The sequence below is a fragment of the Mytilus edulis genome, chromosome 1 (assembly GCF_963676685.1).
Source record: "Mytilus edulis chromosome 1, xbMytEdul2.2, whole genome shotgun sequence".
NCBI lineage: Eukaryota > Metazoa > Mollusca > Bivalvia > Mytilida > Mytilidae > Mytilus > Mytilus edulis.
In genome coordinates this window covers 14,550,525-14,572,103 of record NC_092344.1, presented here as the reverse complement: position 1 = coordinate 14,572,103, position 21,579 = coordinate 14,550,525, and the positions used below count along the sequence as shown (strand labels likewise).

The following is a 21,579-nucleotide window of genomic DNA, read 5'->3' as shown; positions in this document are numbered from 1 at the left end:
TCAGATCAAATTTTGTTCCTGTCTGATGATTTTGTCCAGAGTTATGGTTGTTGGACTCACAAAATTCACTTAAATAATCTGTTTTCCACACTTTTTATCGTCATGCTTGAGAAGAATTTGACTTGGTATTTGTTATAAATTTAACACTAAATTTAGAACTGAAATGGGAATGTGTCGAAGAAAAAACAACCTGACCAAAGAGCAGAAAAAGTGGAAGAACACCAATGAATAAGCCTCAAACTCAAGTGAGAAAATCCCTCACTTGGAGGCAGGCTTCAGCTGGCTCCTAAAGAAAATTTTATAATACAAATTGACAAGAAGATCAATTTAATAGCATTTTATACCAATATACAAGTTTTTAATATGATTTTTTATTGTCTGACGAATTTTAACAGAAAGCTTGACATAGGAATAGTGATCGGGCGGCGGCGGTGATAGCTAACTTCTTAAAAGCTTTATATTTTAGAAGGTAGAAGACCTGGATGCTTCATTCTTTGCATATGGATGCCTCATGTTACGAAGTTTCCGTCAGTCACATGTCCAATGTCCTTGACCTCATTTTCATGGTTCAGTGACTACTTGAAAAAAAAGAAGATTTTTTGTAATGTTAAATTCTCTCTTATTATAAGTAATAGGATAACTATATTTGGTATGTGCGTACCTTGCAAGGTCTTTTTTTCTAATACTGTAGGCAATAGGTCAACTATATTTGGAGTATGGAAATATTTTATGATCTATATGTCAGTTGCGCAGGTTTTATTTGACCTTGACCTCATTCTCACGGTTCACTGCTCAGTGTTAAGTTTTTTGTGTTTTGGTCTGTTTTTCTTAAACTATAAGCAATAGGTCAACTATATTTGTTGTATGGAAGAATTGTTAGCTGTACATACCTGCCTGGCTTGGTTCATCTGACCTTCACCTCATTTTCATGGTTCATTGGTCAATGTATAGTTTTCTTGGTTAATGTCTAGTTTATGTGACAGTTGGAATAAAGCTTTATATTTAGGACTATCAACATAATAACAATGATTATTATTAAAGAAGGCAAGACATTTCAGCGTGTGCACTCTTGTTCATAACTGTTTTAGAATGGGAAACTTAAAACTGGACATAATATATCGGCACTGGTCTATTGCTAAAGACTTGATGACTTGCAGATGTCTATTGGTTATTTGTGTTTTTGGATTGCTGTCTCATTGTTGTATGGCCTAAATCTTGTTTTATTGTGGAGCCTGCAACTTTTGTTGCAGAAAGCTCGACATAGGGATAGTGATCCGGCGGCGGCGGTGTTAGCTCACTTCTTAAAAGCTATATATTTTAGAAGGTGGAAGACCTGGATGCTTCATAATTTGTATATAGATGCCTCATGTTACGAAGTTTCCGTCAGTCACATGTCCATTGTCCTTGACCTCATTTTCATGGTTCAGTGACCACTTGAAAAAAAAGTTCAGATTTTTTGCAATGTTAAATTCTCTCTTACTGTAAGTAATAGGATAACTATATTTAGTATGTGCGTACCTTGCAAGGTCCTCATGCCCGTCAAACAGTTTTCACTTGACCTCAACCTCATTTCATGGATCAGTGAACAAGGTTAAGTTTTGGTGGTCAAGTCCATATCTCAGATACTATAAGCAATAGGTCTAGTATATTCGGTGTATGGAAGGACTGTAAGGTGTACATGTCCAACTGGCAGGTGTCATCTGACCTTGACCTCATTTTCATGGTTCAGTGGTTATAGTTAAGTTTTTGTGTTTTGGTCTGTTTCTCTCATACTTTATGCAATAGGTCTACTATATTTGTTGTATGGAATGATTGTAAGATGTACATGTCTAGCGGGCAGATGTCATCTGACCTTGACCTCATTTTCATGGTTCAGTTGTTATAGTTAAGTTTTTGTGTTTTGGTCTGTTTTTCTCATACTTTATGCAATAGGTTTACTATAGTTGTTGTATGGAATGATTGTAAGGTGTACATGTCTAGCGGGCAGATGTCATCTGACCTTGACCTCATTTTCATGGTTCAGTGGTCAAAGTTAAGTTTTTGAGTTTTGGTCATTTTATCTAATACTATATGTCATAGGTCAACTATATTTTGTGTATGGAAATATTTTATGATCTATATGTCAGTCGTGCAGATTTTATTTGACCTTGACCTGGTTTTCAAGGTTCATTGCTCAGTGTTAAGTTTTTGTGTTTTGGTCTATTTTCTTAAACTATAAGCAATAGGTCAACTATATTTGTTGTATGGAAGCATTGTTAGCTGTACATGTCTGCCTGGCATATGGTTCAACTGACCTTGACCTCATTTTCATGATTCATGTTAAGTCTATGTGACAGTCGTAATAAAGCTTTAGATTTAGGAGTATCAACATAATATCAATGATTAGTAAAGAAGGCGAGACATTTCTGTGTGTGCACTCTTGTTAATATTCTAAAATTGAATGAAATAAGATTAAGTGAAAAAGCTTGCATACCCGATGCCACACATATAAAGAGGAATAACTTATAGTAAACTGATAGCATATTTTTTCTGTTTCATAAGGTATGATTCATTTCCATGATGAATAAAGACAGCGATATTGTTATTCACAATCTGTATGTAGTATAAATGACCATGACCATAGACTATTAAGTGATTTTAAAATCAATAGGTTTCTTCCTCTCATCTTGGGATAACCTTGACCGTTAAAGAATTGAAGTATTCAGTTAAAAGGGAGTCAATAAGCATGAATTTAATAACAATCTCACAGTACAGCATGCTCAACTTAAGGTCGATTCTTAATTTTAGAAAGCCTTATATGTAGTTCTCCAATAACTTCTAACATGTACAATATAAAATATTTAGATAAATGGAATGTGATGACCAATGAATCTGAAATGAATGGCACAGTAGAAATACTTACATAAAGCTTTATAGCAAATTCCAAGAACTGACTTAAGTCCTGAGAAAAATTTAACCAAAATATTATTGGGAGATGCAGACAAAAGGATGGACAGCAGGTCTATTTCTCAGATACTAAGCAATAGTGACACTGTATTTGGTGTATGGAAGATTGTAAGGTGTACATGGGCTGTCTGTCTGGTAGGGTTCATATGACAGTGAAATAAAATATCAACATCAATTTATCATCAAGTTTTGTCAAGCCTAAGATGAAAATTTTAATTACCAGGTATATTCATTGCTTTTATTTTCATACATTGAATACTGTTTTTTTTATATTGCTATTAAAAAGACAGCATTCCATTTATGGTTCACATGGCTGTCTGTTTCAGATATTATTCTTTCACTTATTCATTAATTCGTCTATGAAATGCTCTCCATCTCAGAAATCTTGTTGGACATTTCTTCAGCCAGTTATATATTTCGGCCTGAAAACCTGTAACCCAACTATTAATTGGATGCGACATCAGATGCCAAGATGTTCTTTCAAATAATCCATTACAGCAGAAGAGCTAACCAATGCATTAAAAATTCTTCTCTCTGCCCTCGGTAGCACCCTCTCTAACATATAGATTAAATGATTGTGAAAACAGCGGTAATGTGTACCAAGAGATGTTGATATGTCCAGCTGAAATTAGATACAGAGACCTGTTGAATATGTTATATGAGTAAGTACTAAATATCACAATACTATGGTATTATATTGGAAATTATAGGTTGCACTTTGTAAATACAGCTGTTTCTCAAAACACGCCTTTTTTGGGGAGTAATTGAATATTCATAGAAAATTCATTTTGTTTACATACTGGTTCCCAGTTATGCTCTCTGTGTTCCATATCGCAGAGACAGAACTTGGGAATGTTACCAGTAAATAAACACGTGCATATTGTTTACATTGAAATCTGTGGTAACCTTTCATTCGAGGTAGGGGAAGTTAAGAAAATTAGTGTAAGTTTAAACTCTGAGAAGTTCAGGGCATATAAACGTTGAAAATATGCCGCACAGCCCTATATTTTGACCTTTGAAAAAAATTGTGGTGCATATGAACTTTCAATTCAAGGATAAGATTTTTTTCAAAACTTCATAGTAAAAGTGGTACAGTTTTAGCCGTAAAAGGAGTTCCTATGGGAAATTGCATTGTCAATATTTACAGAAATGCAACCTATATAGGGTGAAAAAGGGGAACATTCAGAATTTAACCAAATTTGCTTTATTTCACAGATTTTAAAGAAATTAACTCAAATAAGAAGTTTTATAAATATTTAATGAAGATTGATAGAATCCTGGGCTTTAAATATGATGACTCAGCATAAATTCACAGTTTACAGTATGCATAGTTTACTTAAAGTCCTGGATACAAAATTAAATCATAATATTTGCATATTTGTATGTTAAATTGTTAAGAAGTGCTTATATTTACTCTTCGCAGTCATTGAAACTCATAGATCCTTCCTGAATATTATTTATGAGGTATTTGTGTCCTTTCGATAACCCAAAAGTAAGCCGCAACACCTAAATCTGCTTTTTTGTCACCACGGCATAATAAATACAAGCTAGAAAAACAAAAATATCTCAAGAAAACTTACAATAGTGTGTTCTATCCTGAATATGTATTAAATATTCCAAATTGCTAGAAACAGCAGAATTATTTAGGAAATTTGAGGCCCCAGGGGCAAGAAACATAGAAAATTGCCTACCCCCTGGGTCATAAAACAAATAATTTAACTTGTAAATGCTATGATTTTATGATTTTAAAGTTCTTGATATAGAAAACAATAACTATGCTTGGAAGTTATGCAAAAATCAAATGTTAGCAGTCATCTCTACAACATTTTAAGTGAATTTATATCTCAGACTGGTATCTGCATACATACAACTATTGCAAATATGGCTTTGTTTGAACACTTCTAGTACATATAGTAGCTAAATTGTGTCAGATATATGGTTAAAGATGATACTGTTGTGACAAGAATTCTAAATTGACCATTTGAGGCAGAAAATGTGTTTTTTAATTGACAAATAGGCATACAGTAAGATGTGGACTGGAGATAGAGGCTGGATTGGATACTTTATATAATCTTGAATGTTGTAATGATTGACTGCTAAACATTACATTTATGATATTCTGATATGCTTTCAATATGTTATCAAAACAGTTTTTAACAGGTTCTAGGCATTTTTTTATCAGAAAATATGCAAATAGGGTAAGCTGGCAATAATTAAAGTCTTGTTTTCAAATTCTTTAAAAAATTGAAACAGGGGAGGGGGTATAAAATGTATAGTAAAGAAAAACTTAGAGTATACACAGTGATTTCTTTAAGACTTTAATTCTGATAAATGAGTATTAATGTGAGAAAAACTGATTTTAGAGAGTTTTCTATTTGAATAAATGTCTGTATAGGTTGCACTTTGTAAATACAGCTGTTTCTCAAAACACGCCTTTTTTGGGGAGTAATTGAATATTCATAGAAAATTCATTTTGTTTACATACTGGTTCCCAGTTATGCTCTCTGTGTTCCATATCGCAGAGACAGAACTTGGGAATGTTACCAGTAAATAAACACGTGCATATTGTTTACATTGAAATCTGTGGTAACCTTTCATTCGAGGTAGGGGAAGTTAAGAAAATTAGTGTAAGTTTAAACTCTGAGAAGTTCAGGGCATATAAACGTTGAAAATATGCCGCACAGCCCTATATTTTGACCTTTGAAAAAAATTGTGGTGCATATGAACTTTCAATTCTAGGATAAGATTTTTTTCAAAACTTCATAGTAAAAGTGGTACAGTTTTAGCCGTAAAAGGAGTTCCTATGGGAAATTGCATTGTCAATATTTACAGAAATGCAACCTAAATAAAGGTAGCAATACACTATGGCAAGCCGTTTTACTATTTCTTTGAATTTCAAGATATCTTCTATAATATATAAGATATCTTATATAATTTCATTTTTATGAGATATCTTATATATTATATGAGATATCTTATACATTACATAAGATATCTTTAATGTTTTATAAGATATCTCCTAAAATGTATAAGATATCTTATATACTTTATAAGATATCTTCTAAAGTTTATAAGATATCTTATAAACAATTTTTATATAAGATATCTTATATAATTTATAAGATATCTTATATAGTTTATAAGATATCTTATATAGTTTATAAGATATCTTATATAGTTTATAAGATATCTTATATAGTTTATAAGATATCTTATATAGTTTATAAGATATCTTATATAGTTTATAAGATATCTTATATAGTTTATAAGATATCTCATATAGTTTATAAGATATTTCATACAGTTTATAAGATATCTTACATAGTTTATGAGCTATCGTATAAAGACAATTATATAAGATATCTGATAAATCAAATGAGATATCTTATAAACTATATAAGATATCTTATAAACTATATGACATATCTTATAAACTATATAAGATATCTTATAAAGTTTATGAGATATCTTGAAGTAAAAAATAGCAAAACGGCTTGCCATAATACACAGTTAGGAAAAAAACTTAAAATTGACACTCATAATTTTTAAACACCCTCTTTCCCCTCCTTTCTAACAAATAAGGCTTAATATTTGTGTTATGCATGTATATATTTATAGAAAGAGAATCTTCCATAGATTTGATTTCTAATGGTCATAATGGTGAAATATAACCCCTTTTGGGTGTAACCATGGCAACAATCTGCATTTCTTTGATACAAAATATAGTAAAAAAGGGGGTGAACATGTCACAAAAGTCTCCAAAATTTGGTCCAAAGGAAAATTTCAATCAATGAAACAGTGATATTTTTCCTTAAACCATAGGTTTATATCCATCAAGTGTAAAATCATATGCATTTCTGCTTGTTTTTCCATAAAATTGAATAGAAAAGATCGAGCGCAAATTTTTTGTTGATAAACACTACAATAATTTATGCACCTATGGGCGGTACAGATAGGAAAATACGGACTGTCAAACAGATAAATGGCCTATAAAACATGCTAAAAACCATCTAAATGCTCATATAAACCCACTAAGAAGGCTATATTAATCTTCAATTATCTAAAAATCAATTTTATTGTACAAAAACTTTCATATTTAAAAAATTCACCATGGCCATAACGCGAAACTAAACTTCTAACTGTGTATTGCTACCAAAGGACAAGATAGGTTTTCATTAGACCTTTCAAACTGGTACATGTTTTTAACATTGCCATATTAGCAGATGGTTTGGCTAGCCATAAAATCTGGTTGAACCCACCATTTTTTTTTTAAATATCTTGTACCAAGTCAGGATATTGGCAGTTGTTATCAAAAAGTGTGTTTCTATGCATGTTGGCTTTACAGTTACAGTTCAGAGTTTCTGTTGTTCTGTTGTTTTCCTCTTATAGTTGATGTGTTTCCTTCGCTTTTGGTTTGTAACCGAATTTGTTAACACTTAATCAATTTATGACTATTGAACAGCAATATTCTACTGTTGCCTTTATTTATCTAAAAAAATTCAACTATTATTGACCAAGAAGTTTAATCAGTATTGTGATGAGTAGTTTGGACAAAGCCTTTGGTCCTGAAGTTTGACATTTATTGCTGAAGTTGTTCACTATAGATTTGGATAAAAGAGGTATTAATAATAGATAGTGTTGACATGTCTTCTGCACGTTTTTGTTATGAAAATAAAAAGTGCTTTAGATAGAAAATTTAATCAATGATCAAGGCAGAAATGTCACTGTTTTCTTACATACAGCAAAACAAATATTATTTACCCATTTCTGAACACAGTCTAATGGAGTGTTATCATAGCCAGAATACATGGCTGGGTTTTGTAATATACCTCGAGCTGCCATCACACCTAAAAACAAATTATTTGATTCAGTTAAAGCTCAATTATGAAACTGCAACAATTCTATCATCTACATTAAAGAGTGGCCCATCAATAGAATAGAATAACACTTTAAATTTTAATAGAAAATTGTCTACTGTGTTAAATAAGAATAAGTACTTACTGTCACTAAACATGCAACAGTTTTCTATTTGTAAAAGAATAGTTCAATTAAAAAGTTGAAAATTTAAACACTTTCAGATTTGAAATGCATTTCTTAATTCAAATTATAATCAAAGCTTGTAGGCCAGCTGTTATCTTTCAGAAATGATAAATTGTTTACCGTCCTTTGCATTCATTAACTATGTATAAAACCTAAACTTAATTTCAAAACTGTAACAAAAAAAATCATTTTTTTCTCTAATGTGATTACCATTGACCCCTGTAAGTTCTGCAATTCTTTGAACATCTTCTAATGAATTAATATCCCCATTAGCTATAACTGGACACTGTAAACTGTCTTTAATTGTTTTAATAGCTTCAAAGTTCACTGGTTGTCCTCGTTGTTCTTTGGTCCTCCCATGAACTGTTATCCAGGAAACACCAGCTTTTTCAGCTTTCTGACACATATCAACGGTTTCCCTGGGAAAATATAACATTCATCTTTAAAAGCAATATAAATATACTGGACATATTGAAATATAAAATGCTTCAACATGTAAAATGATAAGATTTAAGTAAGATTGATCATTTACCAAGTTTTATCTCATCCATTTTTTCAGAAATAAGTTTTGTTTTTATCCTATTAAGATTGATATACTGGTATATAATTTTCCAAACTTAATCATTATTTTCACACTTATAAAAAGATAGTCTTTAGACATCATAGATTTCATAATTTGCTTACATTGTGTAGATTATTTATATGTGTGTCTAAGAAGATTTGCAGACATTTATTATAAGTCTAAATTTGATATCAATTTTGATTTTATACAGCTTAATTTTCTGGTTGTGTCCACTTACATGGCAAAAATATGCCATATTGATAAATGCTCCACCTTTTTCATGATAATTTTTTGTGGGGTATCATTTAAGGGGGAAACTGCCATAAAACACTGACAATTTTGATGGTTCAAAGATAAAACTTCAGAGCACTATCATCCAAGTCACATATTCTACCATGTACTGCAGTTTATTAAGATATAATTGAAAAAAAATTGAATTTTACTCCTTAAATCTTTTACTAGTAGGACTGACAATATTTATGAACAAAATGATAATATATGAAACCTGATGTCATTATGTATCCTAATCTTGATGGAAACAGTAAAATCTCCATTGTTGACCCTTGACTTGGCCTGATTAACCATATCTTTCACTAACTCTGGTTTCTTTATTAGACAGGCACCATATCCTTCTGCCATTGCCCATCTACAAATAATTGGTGTGTTGTATATTTTTTAAAAGCCTTCAGAACCCCCTCCCCCTCAAATACATACTGTAGATTCAATATTATTTGTGTGCTACCAATTTTTGTGGAATTTGTAAGTTCAGACAAAACAAACATTTAAATGCTCATCAAAGTACAAATTTTATATCAACATTTATTGCATGCAGACTTATGTTAAACAAAGTAATCAAATTTCCACAAAAATACAAATTTTCTTCAATTCATGAAAAAAGAATCCAGTAAAAAGATAATTGACTTATTACATTCAAAGCTCTATTAAAACAATAAACTGAGAACAATTATTATGAACATATACACACAACACAAACTAAACTGGTTACAGGTTTAAATGTCAAAATCATAAGATAGATTCTTTTTCACAAGTGAAAAGTTTTGTTACAAAGTCTAGTTTTAAAGGATTTGTTTGTATTATCTATGTTATCTGGTGACATATAGTTGCTTTCATCTAGTATGTCTTTTGGTCTTTAGTTGATCATAGTTGTCTTATTGGCGCAATCATACAACATCTTTTTTTGTTTATACTCACATACCTTTGAGGACATCCACAGTTCAGATCAACACCATCAGAGTAACTAGAAAAAAATATGAAAATGATAATATTTGTTTACTATGCTTTACTGATGTTACAACATACATGTATGTCACATTATGTACAAAATTTACGTACTTTTATTTACTTGATTAGTGATTATTGTAAGAATCAAGCAGATACAAAAAAAATCTTTGAATTGTTCTTTTGTGAAATACCTTAAAATAATCTCCTTAGCCACTGAATGTACATGTACAGTATTTATTTTTTAATACATGCAGTTGATTGTATCAATTATGCTTCCAGTACAAATAAAATGAATGGTTTTTTTTAACAGAAAGTTTGTCTGTTTTTAAGAGTGAAGATATTCTAGTTAATTCAGAATGTAAAATAGCAAAGCTTGACAAGTGAAAACAACTAGATATTGATTATAATAATTCCTAAATATGTTTTTGTGATAATTGTCCAATCAAAATTGTCCCAATAAGAAATACTTTATGTTGCTTAATATGGTTAGTGATGGATAATTTTGCCTAACACTATCAAACATGCACAACTATTGCATTTTGAACAATTTGCCTTAAGCATTTTTTTTTAAGAAAGTTGAAACATTCAAATATGGCAAATGTTGTACATTAAACTTGATTTGATAAAAAAAAACCAGATGCTCCGCAGGGCGTAGCTTTATACGACCGCAGAGGTTGAACCCTGAACGGTTGGGGCAAGTATGGACACAACATTCAAGCTGGATTCAGCTCTAAATTTGGATTGTGATTAAATAGTTGACACAGCATAGGTTTCTGACACAGAATGAATGTGTTCTAATGAACTTAAAATTTTTGTTTTCTCTTAGAGCAATTCACTATGCTGTTGAATATTAATCCTCTCAAAAAAATGTTTGAAGAAATTTTCTTTTTTATTTATGAAATTTCACATGAGAAAAATTGAACCTAATTTTTTTAATCACATCCCTCTTTCCCTTATTCCAAAACTAATCTCAATTAAAATTTCTAATGGAGTTTGCAACAATAACTACTCATTTAAATAAATCATAAAATATTAAGATGTAAAAAAACTGCTTGTTATCACTGAATGGTAAAGATTATTTTAATTTATCAGTTGGTAGTAAAAAGTGAATATACATTGTATATTGAACAGATATATCATGTTAAGGAGGGGTATTTGCGAAAAATACCAGTCGAGATAATGTTAAATTTCACGAGCCGTAAGGCGAGGGAAATTCATTCTCAAGACTGGTATTTTTCGCAAATGCCCCTCAATAACATGATATATCTGTTTAATTACACCGAATGTTAATGTACTAAAACGCATTGATGATCGTGACGTTACAAGCGTCCAGTCGGATAGAGTATTTTTTGGCAAATACCACGGCAGAGAGGGTAAAAAAGGCATATCCTTTTAGCAAATACCCCGGCGGCGTTAAAAATGAACGATATTCATTTGATAACAGTAAATTGGTGAAAAATACACTGGCTATTAACCAATCAAAAACCCGGATTCTTACATAAGGTGTAATTATGTATATAACAAAGATTTAAGTTGATTCTGGACAAAGAAAGATAACTCCAATTAAAAAAAAATCTTGCTATTGCACAATATTTTGCAATTAGATATTTCTTGCTTATTATTCTGGACAAAGAAAGATAACTCTAATTAAAAAAAAATTTGCTATTTCACAATATTGTGCAATTAGATATTTCTTGCCATTGCGCAATACTGTGCAATTGAAAAGACTTGCTATTGCACAATACTTAATATAATAATTTTAGATCCTGATTTGGACCAACTTGAAAACTGGGCCCATAATAAAAAATCTAAGTACATTTTTGGATTCAGCATATCAAAGAACCCCAAGATTTCAATTTTTGTTAAAATCAGACTAAGTTTAATTTTGGACCCTTTGGACTTTAGTGTAGACCAATTTGAAAACAGGACCAAAAATGAAGAATCTACATACACAGTTAGATTTGGTATATCAAAGAACCCCATTTATTCAATTTTTGATGAAATCAAACAAAGTTTAATTTTGGACCCTGATTTGGACCAACTTGAAAACTGGGCCAATAATCAAGAATCTAAGTACATTTTTAGATTCAGCATATCAAAGAACCTAACTGATTCATTTTTTGTCAAAATCAAACTAAGTTTAATTTTGGACCCTTTGGACCTTAATGTAGACCAATTTGAAAACGGGACCAAAAGTTAAGAATCTACATACACAGTCATGACAGTTAGATTCGGCATATCAAAGAACCCCAATTATTCAATTTTGATGAAATCAAACAAAGTTTAATTTTGGACCCTTTGGGCCCCTTATTCTGTTGGGACCAAAACTCCCAAAATCAATACCAACCTTCCTTTTATGGTCATAAACCTTGTGTTTAAATTTCATAGATTTCTATTTACTTATACTAACGTTATGGTGCGAAAACCAAGAAAAATGCTTATTTGGCTCCCTTTTTGGCCCCTAATTCCTAAACTGTTGGGACCTAAACTCCCAAAATCGATACCAACCTTCCTTTTGTAGTCATTAACATTGTGTTTAAATTTCATTGATTTCTATTTACTTAAACTAAAGTTATTGTGCGAAAACCAAGAATAATGCTTATTTGGGCCCTTTTTTGGCCCCTAATTCCTAAACTGTTGAAACCAAAACTCCCAAAATCAATCCCAACCGTTCTTTTGTGGTCATAAACCTTGTGTCAAAATTTCATAGATTTCTATTAACTTAAACTAAAGTTATAGTGCGAAAACCAAGAAAATGCTTATTTGGGCCCTTTTTGGCCCCTAATTCCTAAAATGTTGGGACCAAAACTCCCAAAATCAATACCAACCTTCCTTTTGTGGTCATAAACCTTGTGTTAAAATTTCATAGATTTCCATTCACTTTTACTAAAGTTAGAGTGCGAAAACTAAAAGCATTCGGACGACGACGCCAACGTGATAGCAATATACGACGAAAAATTTTTCAAATTTTGCGGTCGTATAACAAAAAAAAACAAAAAACAATGCTTAAATATTTGTTGAATTTAACTGTTTAAAAGAGGAGAAAAATAATCATCTTACGGTACAACAATTTCAGCAGCATCTGCAAATTCTTTTCCATTTTTAGCAGCAAACTGTACAATCAAAGGACGATCTTCTGCAAAAATTAAAAAAAGAACATGCATGACTTACTTCTAGTACATAGAATTTTGATTCATGTGATAACATAGCAACCTATTTTAACAATGAATGACAAAGTTTAATATAAAAAAAAAACAAAGTTTGAATCACACCATCAGAGCAATAAAATGAAGTAAAACATATTCCAACCTGCAAGAAAAATGTTAACCAAAAGCATTTAAATGTTGACATGGTTGATGTCGCTGTATTTTTTCCCCTGCTAAAATAAAATAAAATAATGTGCATTCCATATTTTAAGTTACCCCCTCCCTTATTACTTTATAAAAAATATGAAATCCTTCAAAAATATTCCACCTTTGTACAAATATTGTAAACATATAAGATAAAATCATATAAATTTGTTCATCAGAATGAAATTTTTATTATTAAATTGCATAGCTGCATCAAAAATTAGTTGAATTAAAAATCTTGACCTACCGGTATTGAGTTCAGTTATATAACAGTCTAAATGGTGGAAGACTCCCAAACCACATTAAATTAATATATAGAATTTTTATTTACTAGTAAACATAACGAAATAAAATAAAAAGAATTCAAACCTTTACAAGTTGTGAAGTCGCTGTCTCTGGCCTTTAGTGACTTGATAAATGAATCAGATATGATCATTGGGGTGAAGGCAAGGTCACATTCATACTGTCTCACAAGCTTCCTGAATGCAAGCCTACAATGTATATAATAAGTCATTTTTTGTTGTAATAATTCATGTTACAAATATTCAGAAGTCTTAAAGTTGAATTAATCTAAGCATATTCATTTGCTCTGTAACTAACTTTTCATGATTATATTTGGGTATGCCAGGCTATGCCTCAAGAACATCCAAATGTCTGCAAACAGACATACAAAATACTGACAGCCAATGACAAAAAAGTATAAAGTCTAAAAATATCAATCAATTATAAATGTTTATCAACTAGAAAAGGTATTTTAGGGGACAACCATTTGATATTTGATAGGGAGAGGGGCAGGAAGACTGTTTCCTGATTGACTTTTCATTTTCTGTGTTGCTTATAATGCATTTTAAATATTTTGTATGGCTTTGCCACTCAAAAATTTGTTCATACTTTAGAACACAATTGATTCCGGCATTAAGTGTTGCAGAATTGAATATTCATGTTCATTCTGTCTTATGCAAAGTTATTTATGTTTTTAGCTCTTACAAAGACAGGATATTCATCTTAAAAATCATTATTATGCTTTACCAGTGAGTGTATACTACACATTAAAAATGTTTCAAAAACCCTTGCTTTTAAATAACAACTAAATGTAACCTACTTGGAGTATCTAACCATAGGAGCACATATCTTGACAACTTTCTTTTCTTTGAACAATTCTAGAGGTGTTGTATAGTTGAAATCCTTAATTTCATTCATTTCATGTTTGTCAAACTGGATCACAGTACATCAGTATTCATGAGTCTATAAAAGAATGTATTGCAGTTGAATAAATATATAAAAAAGAAGATGTGGTATGATTGCCAATGAGACAACTATCCACGAAAGACCAAAATGACACAGACATTAACAACTATAGGTCACTGTACGGCCTTCAACAATGAGCAAAGCCCATACCGCATAGTCAGCTTTAAAAGGCCCCGATAAGACAATGTAAAACAATTCAAACGAGAAAACTAACGGCCTTATTTATATAAAAAAATAAAAAAAAATTATATGCATATTTTTTTACTTTTTAGAAATTCACATTTTTGAATTTTGCAAAAACTAAAAAAATAGTCTATCCAATCTTTATAACAATTACATACAGAGCTTGTTATGCTGATAATTGTTGAAATTTACAATATCAAGATTCTGTACTTTTGTAATGTAATAGTACTAATACATGTATATATCCAAAAGTGATATTTCTAAAAATTTACATTTTAGGGCATTTAAGTTGTCATATTTTCAATTTGTTATGATAGATGAAACTTTTCCTATTGATTATCTAGCACTATTAATTTCAAAATAATCATATCAATAGCCAAAAACTGTGAAATTTGATTAAAATTAACATTTCAGGTGCATAAATGATACATTTAATAATATTAGCCAAAAATGCAGTTTTAATATGTTCTATTTTTAACAACAGCTGTCATGTTTGTTGAAGATAATAATCGAAAAAAAAATCTAACGTAACTACGATTTGAGGCACATGGTTTGTGAATAGAAACTGTCTGATACCAGGGTACCCTTCTCATCTTTAATGGCACATGTGACTCATGTGAGGCAGAGGTACTATCATTTTTCTCGAAAAAAAGCACTTTGAGTGCATGAAATTGAAAGTGTTGTTTTCAGTTTTTTTGCAGCAAAATTATAGTTAGGAGCCTCAGATCTAATTTAAGACAAATTAGTCATGTACATGTACATGAAACAACTTTGTTAACATTAGTTTTCCTTAAATAACACAAAGACTTGTAAGATTATGTCATATAAATCAAAAGATTAGAGTAAATTAATTCATCCAAGTTGTAGATAGTTTGCATTTTTTTGGAAATAAGTCTGACCAGAACCAGGGTCGCAATTCTGAGCATTTTAAAATAGGAAAAATCTGTAGCTCAGCCTCTATGGTCCACAAAGAAAGCAGGACAAATCGCCCCACTTTTAAAAAAAAACCCACTTTAAGTTAATGGAAAACGGTAAAATCTAGATTAATATATAATTGAAAGTGGGACGATTTACCATGGATTTGTCTGTAGTAAAAAAATAACATAAGGACCATACCTGCCAACTTTTCAAAATGCCCATGGGGGTTTTACGTGAAAGATGGTTCTTATAGTCCTACAAAACCTTCAAGGAGGCCTTCAAATATATTCTAATGTGTATTTTTGGTTTCTTCATGCTTTAACAAGCTGACATAGCCATTGTTAAATTAATTGTTTTCTTGAAAATAGTGGACAAAATTGCTCTTACAAAATTTCCACTTTGGAGCCTCCATGGGGGAAATCCCCCGCAAATAGTGACAGTTGGCGGGTATGAAGGACCTAAGAGCTATGGTTTCGCAGCTAACCAAATTGATGCTAATGAAAATTGACTTTTGACAAGTGACGATAAAGGGCATTCCAATGTGCAACTTTCCAAAATATTTATCATGTTGAATGTGGGCAGTATTTGGAAGTAGAAGAAGATCCCCCATGAATGTACACTAATGCATATGGTCTTGTATATTGAGTTATAATGGGAAACTTGGTCCTTGCTTCCATCCTGAAAGGGGGGTGGCTTTTTATAAACTGAAAAAAATGTTTCAAATATTAGTAAACCAAAAATTTTTGGGTCTTGTGGTTATTTTTCTGTAAAATTCATTGATGATGTTTACACTTGACGTTCTCACAATTCGATCTAGTCAATCAAAAATTTCGGTCTCACATGTGTTTGTTTACAAAATATTATTTTTGTCCTATATATTGTTTCGGATAAAATTTTTAAGATGTTGAAGTCAGTTCTCACCGTACCAGATACATATAATACTATCATCATAAAGAAAGTTTCAAATATGATGTAATTTGATAGAATTTTGGACCAACTTGTACAGAGATTTTAGATATTGGATCACAGTTTCGTATTCCAACTCACACCGGAAATAGAAGTATGGACGACTTTCTGCTGGAAAATCTTGGTTCAGATGGTAATTTTGCAAAATTATATCATTTGGTTATGAAGATTTACCCAAAAGTCATATAAATTAGGATAAAATTTATTTTTTTCAAAATAAAACAGTAAAGAGCATAATCATTAGAGGCAATTACTTTTAGAAATGAAACAGGGGTACAAGTCAAATCGGCACCTGGTCAAATCGGCACCCATAGAAAAAGTCAAATCGGCACCTGGTTAAATCGGCACCTGGTCAAATCGGCACTCAGTATAGTCAAATCGGCATCCAAAAATATTTGATATTATATATGTATAAATAATTTTAAAATGTATAAATTCATGATCTATTTTGGGGTTAGGATTTTTTTATCATGCATTACATCATTAAAAAGCATCAAGCAGTTAGAAAACATAGGTTAATTATTTAATGTTTTCACAACATTCTATGACCGATGTTTTGGAAAGTTTTCTTTTCAATTAATTTTAATAACTTAAATCAAGTACATGGTTAATATGGTTGTGGTTCTAACTCAACAGTAGAATGTTAAGGTTCATCATAACAAACGGACAAATATGGCTGTATTTACATGCCAAAAATTACTCTGAGTACAGACTTACCTGTAAAGTTGGAAAAGTTTTAATGCCTAGCATCCACTAGATATAAAAAAGTTAAATCCATTTTGTGTTTCAGAAAGATAAAATCTCTTTTGGATTTTGATAGGCATTTTTTTTCCTTCATGCAAATGGTGTGAAAATTGACTAAGTTGTGGAACAACTATGAGATGCTCCCTCAGGTAAAAAAACCGGTTTGTATTGTTTTCATTGTCCTTAATTGACCTGGACACCAGGTATCTTCACAACTATAGGTGAGTTAAAGAGTTTATCTGAGTCAGTGAGTGGACAGTATCAAAGTAATGCAGGTGTTTGTTTATTTTTGCACCTTCTGAAGAAAGGAAAAAAAATGCCCAGCAAAAACCAAGAAAGATTTTATCTTTCTTAAACACAAAATGCATTTAACTTTTATAAATCTAGTGGATGCTAGGCATTAAAACTTTTCAAACAGCACAGGTAAGTCTGTACACAGAGTAGTTTTTGAGGTAAAAATACGGCCATATTTGTCCATTTGTTATGATGAACCTTAAAGGTATTTATTAATGTTTTATTTTTCAAAAACTTTATAAGAAACAAAGAAGGCCTTACACAACCTAATGTTTAACAATGAGACAAATAGAAGCAATAGTCAATAGAATGGAAAACTATGAGTCCCTTTCAATAATTCAAACTTTCATGCAAAATAATTAGCAATTCAAGGTGTTTTTTCAGGCGAGTTTAAACAGCATTAAACCAACAATCCTGCAAAATGTTCAACTGTTAAAAAGTGCATAAAAAATATCCAGTACCGTACCTCATATACATGTATCATTGCAAGGATTTGTATAGTGAGAACTATACAAATCCTTGATCATTGTATATATAGACAATAATAGTGCCTTGACTTGACATATCAACGATATAAGGATGAGGCTTATAAACTGGGAAATGCGAGGCTGTTAAAATATGCATATAAAGCAAATCTAACATGGGTGCCGAATTGACTACATAAAATTGAGAATGGAAATGGGGAATGTGTCAAAGAGACAACAACCCGACCAAATATAAAACAACAGCAGAGGGTCACCAACAGGTCTTCAATGTAGCGAGAAATTCCAGCACCCGGAGGCGTCCTTCAGCTGGCCCCTAAACAAATATATACTAGTCCAGTGATAATGAACGCCATACTAATTTCCAAATTGTACACAAGAAACTAAAATTAAAATAATACAAGACTAACAAAGGCCAGAGGCTCCTGACTTGGGACAGGCGCAAAAATGCGGCGGGGTTAAACATGTTTGTGAGATCTCAACCCTCCCCCTATACCTCTAACCAATGTAGTAAAGTAAACGCATAACAATACGCACATTAAAATTCAGTTCAAGAGAAATCCGAGTCTGATGTCAGAAGATGTAACATAAAGTGCCGATTTAACCAGGTGCCAATTTGACTAGGTGTCGATTTGACTATACTGAGTGCCGATTTGACCGGGTGCCGATTTAACCAGGTGCCGATTTGACTAGAATTCATGAGATATGTGCTAGAATTTTGAATTGTCTCCCCTACAATTGTTCATAACTTAATGTGTTTTCATCAGCCCCCTTTCCTAACCAAGTCATTGTGTTTTTGTTGTTCTTACCAATGTTGATTTGACCCCAGTTCTTTATTGTTATTGTTATATGGGAATCGGCACGGGTTGACGTGAAAAATGATCTGCGCTGCTTGCACAGCAGTCCAAATAATTATGACGTTTTGAAAGGCTATGATATTTTTTTCTTTGACGCCTTACATCGATGCAAAAATTGATATAGCCTTCCAAGACGTCATGATTATTTGGACTACTTGCACAGGCACTTGGCTGCATAAACTATATTATCAGTAAGGGAGCTACCATTTGATTTTTATGGGGTGGGGGGGGGGGGGGGGCTAGGATGAAAAATTTTGTCCTGCATTTTTCCTGTCCTGCTTTTTTATTTTTCACTCTGTTCGGTCCTGCCTTTTTTTTTTAGTTTATCCTGACTTTTTTTTACCTAAATTGTCGTCCTGACTTTTTTTTTTGCAAGTGTCTCATCCTGCCTTTTTTTTTTACTCAAAACTCCTGTCCTGCCTATTTTTTTCGAATTTCATCCTAGCCCCCCCATAAAAATCAAATGGTAGCTCCCTAATAGACTCGTACTTTATCATCAGTATGTTGATTGAGTGCTGAATTATAAAGAAGAAGACATATTGACTATTGTCATATTGACATCATACAACAATTACTTTTCCATTGTGATGTCAAATATTTTGTAATGTCAATATTTTAAAAGAACCTTTGTGATGTCCAGTAATGGTGGACAAATAATGATAAGGTGTATGTGTGAGCCAAAATTTGTTCCTGTGAAAAAAGTTCCAGTGGAACTAATATCACAGGAAATACAATGTATGTTCTCGGAGAACTTTTTTCACAGATGATTTCTATATAATTCGTTCCATCCCTAGAACATGTAGAAAATAAGTTTCACACTTTACCTGGTGAAATAAGTTCTGGGTTGGTGAAATTTGTTCCTTACCTAGTGAAATAAGTTTCAGGTTTATGAGATTTGTTCCTTACCTGGTGAAATAAGTTCTAGGTTTGTGAGATTTGTTCCTCACCTGGTGAAATAAGTTACTTGTCTGTGAAATATGTTCCACTGATTTAACAAGTTATCTTGTATACTGAGCATTTGTCATCAGTGTGTTTAAAGTTATGATTTGTGTGCATTATAAAATTAAGTATTATATTAATAATATATTAAGTAAAAAGTGTAAATCATCCATTTCAGATCCTGTGGAGTATATCAAATATTTAATTATATACTGTAAAAAAATTATCAAAATGACACTTTTGAGCCAGAAAAGAGTAGAATAAGAAAAATCATTCAGAAAAAAGTATAGTTAAAGATGAACATATGCACTTATTTGAAAAGTACACAATGATTGATCAACTAAATCAAAAGACATGTGGAAACAAAAGACACACTCTTTTGAAACTACATCATGTATGTCATGACCTCAATACATGTATGACTAGCACACACAGTCATGATCACAGTTAAATGAAGCCAAGGAGGAATACTTCATAAAACATAAATAAAAATTATGGTACATTACAATGGCTTCTATTTCTTATCTTTATCCTATAGTTACAGTCGGGCCTTCAATTGTGAATGTATCCCATGCTAGAACACCTAGTGTAGCATTTATCTTGCATTATAATTTCAGTGTAACAAGAAAATGTTTTGGTGTGCAATATGTTGCAAAGGTACTTACTTTCTGTGAAAATATGTTTGAGTGGAACTTATTAATTGATTTCTATGAAATATATACATATCTATGTTTGTTTGAAACTTACATCCCAGAAACTTTTTTTAACTAATTCAAAACTCTAAATACATTAATTGGAACAAAATTCATGGAGCTATGATTTTTGTTCCAGAACTTATTTCACATTTGGTCATAGAATTAGTTCCGGAACAAATGTTACAGTGCTGGAACATACTTTCTGTGAAATAAGTTCCTGTTGAACATATTTCCTATGAAATTTGTACCGGCGGAACAAATGTCACGCCTGAACAATTTTTTTGTTACATATGCCCTGTTCTAAAAGGCGGTTGCTCGCTCAACAGTTCCACACCCCTTTAGTGCGACAGAAATGTAACAATTTAACTTATAAAGATGTGTACATTATAAAATATATGGATTTAACAGTTTTGTGAAAAAGGGTATAACATTTAAAATAATGTTTTTTACTATGTCCAATTGCATCTTTTCAGAGGAATTTAAGTTATTTTTGGATGAAAGTTTTGATGTCAAGGCCCATGCAAACAAGGCTATACAAGGAAAAGCAATATCAGAACAATTATCAAAGTTAGCAGAAGGTATATCTTTGCTGGACAAACAAATACACTCCCAGGTTAGTAAAGCCACAGTGATAGAAGTAGAAAAACAGGGAGACCAGTCAGAATATTCTGGATAACAACCACAGAGATCAGCTAAATTACCATGATTACTGATGAGGGTTAATTGGAAATGAAAAACAAACTGAAATTTTTATAACCTTTGAAGTGAATTGGATATTGCTAGGACCTTGTTTAACTAACCATTCATTCATACTTATCCAATTCCGTTAATGGCTGTTATTTATACACAATTTTTTCAAATTCAGAATACATATTGAATACAGACTTTGACGATTTGCAAATCAGAATTTTAAGACAAGTATGCTCTTTCTGCTTCAATAAAAACATTTTTATTAAGAAGTTAATTCACAAATAAAGTGGCATAATTTGATATCAAAAGACATAATGCAGTCAATGATAGTGATCACATTATAGTGTATTATTATTAAACGCTTTAAAGTATTTTGATATTATAATTGCCTTCAATTTACAAAAAGACCAAATGTAGCCAATT

General features: G+C 31.5%; 2 protein-coding genes across 9 annotated transcripts in view; one reads left to right on the top strand and one right to left on the bottom strand.

The window, feature by feature from the left end:
* Nucleotides 1-3,116: 3,116 nt before the first annotated feature.
* On the bottom strand, nt 3,117-16,434 carry LOC139510485 (tRNA-dihydrouridine(20a/20b) synthase [NAD(P)+]-like). Of its 5 annotated transcripts, none has more exons than XM_071297088.1 (9): nt 16,416-16,434; nt 14,243-14,385; nt 13,510-13,631; nt 12,851-12,926; nt 9,765-9,806; nt 9,054-9,194; nt 8,197-8,405; nt 7,708-7,793; nt 3,117-3,568 (listed from the first exon to the last, which is right to left on the bottom strand). In XM_071297088.1, exons 2-9 carry the CDS (start codon nt 14,338-14,340, stop codon nt 3,407-3,409), a joined length of 936 nt encoding a protein of 311 aa, XP_071153189.1. In that variant the 5' UTR covers nt 14,341-14,385; nt 16,416-16,434; the 3' UTR covers nt 3,117-3,406. The 5 variants fall into 5 exon arrangements, with proteins under 5 accessions (XP_071153189.1, XP_071153184.1, XP_071153172.1 ...); XM_071297083.1 differs by having other exon boundaries at nt 16,411-16,429; XM_071297071.1 differs by lacking the exon at nt 16,416-16,434 and adding an exon at nt 16,280-16,376.
* A 40-nt stretch (nt 16,435-16,474) lies between these two features.
* The window catches only part of LOC139510452 (conserved oligomeric Golgi complex subunit 5-like), a 32,159-nt gene continuing 27,054 nt past the window's right edge, over nt 16,475-21,579 (top strand). For all 4 annotated transcript variants that reach the window (XM_071297053.1, XM_071297049.1, XM_071297042.1 and 1 more), the window contains exons 1-2: nt 16,475-16,588; nt 20,940-21,079. In XM_071297053.1, coding sequence (XP_071153154.1) covers nt 16,552-16,588; nt 20,940-21,079 — 177 coding nt within the window. In that variant the 5' untranslated portion in view covers nt 16,475-16,551. The remainder of the gene's footprint in view (nt 16,589-20,939; nt 21,080-21,579) is intronic.

Coding starts and splice junctions, on each gene's coding strand:
- LOC139510485 (XM_071297088.1), bottom strand. CDS start 14,340: ATGAATGAAATTAAGGATTTCAACTATACAACACCTCTAGAATTGTTC. Junction 9,195..9,764: donor AACTGTGGATGTCCTCAAAG/GTATGTGAGTAT, acceptor AATTATTTGTAG/ATGGGCAATGGCAGAAGGAT. Junction 8,406..9,053: donor AGGATACATAATGACATCAG/GTTTCATATATT, acceptor ATATTTTCCCAG/GGAAACCGTTGATATGTGTC.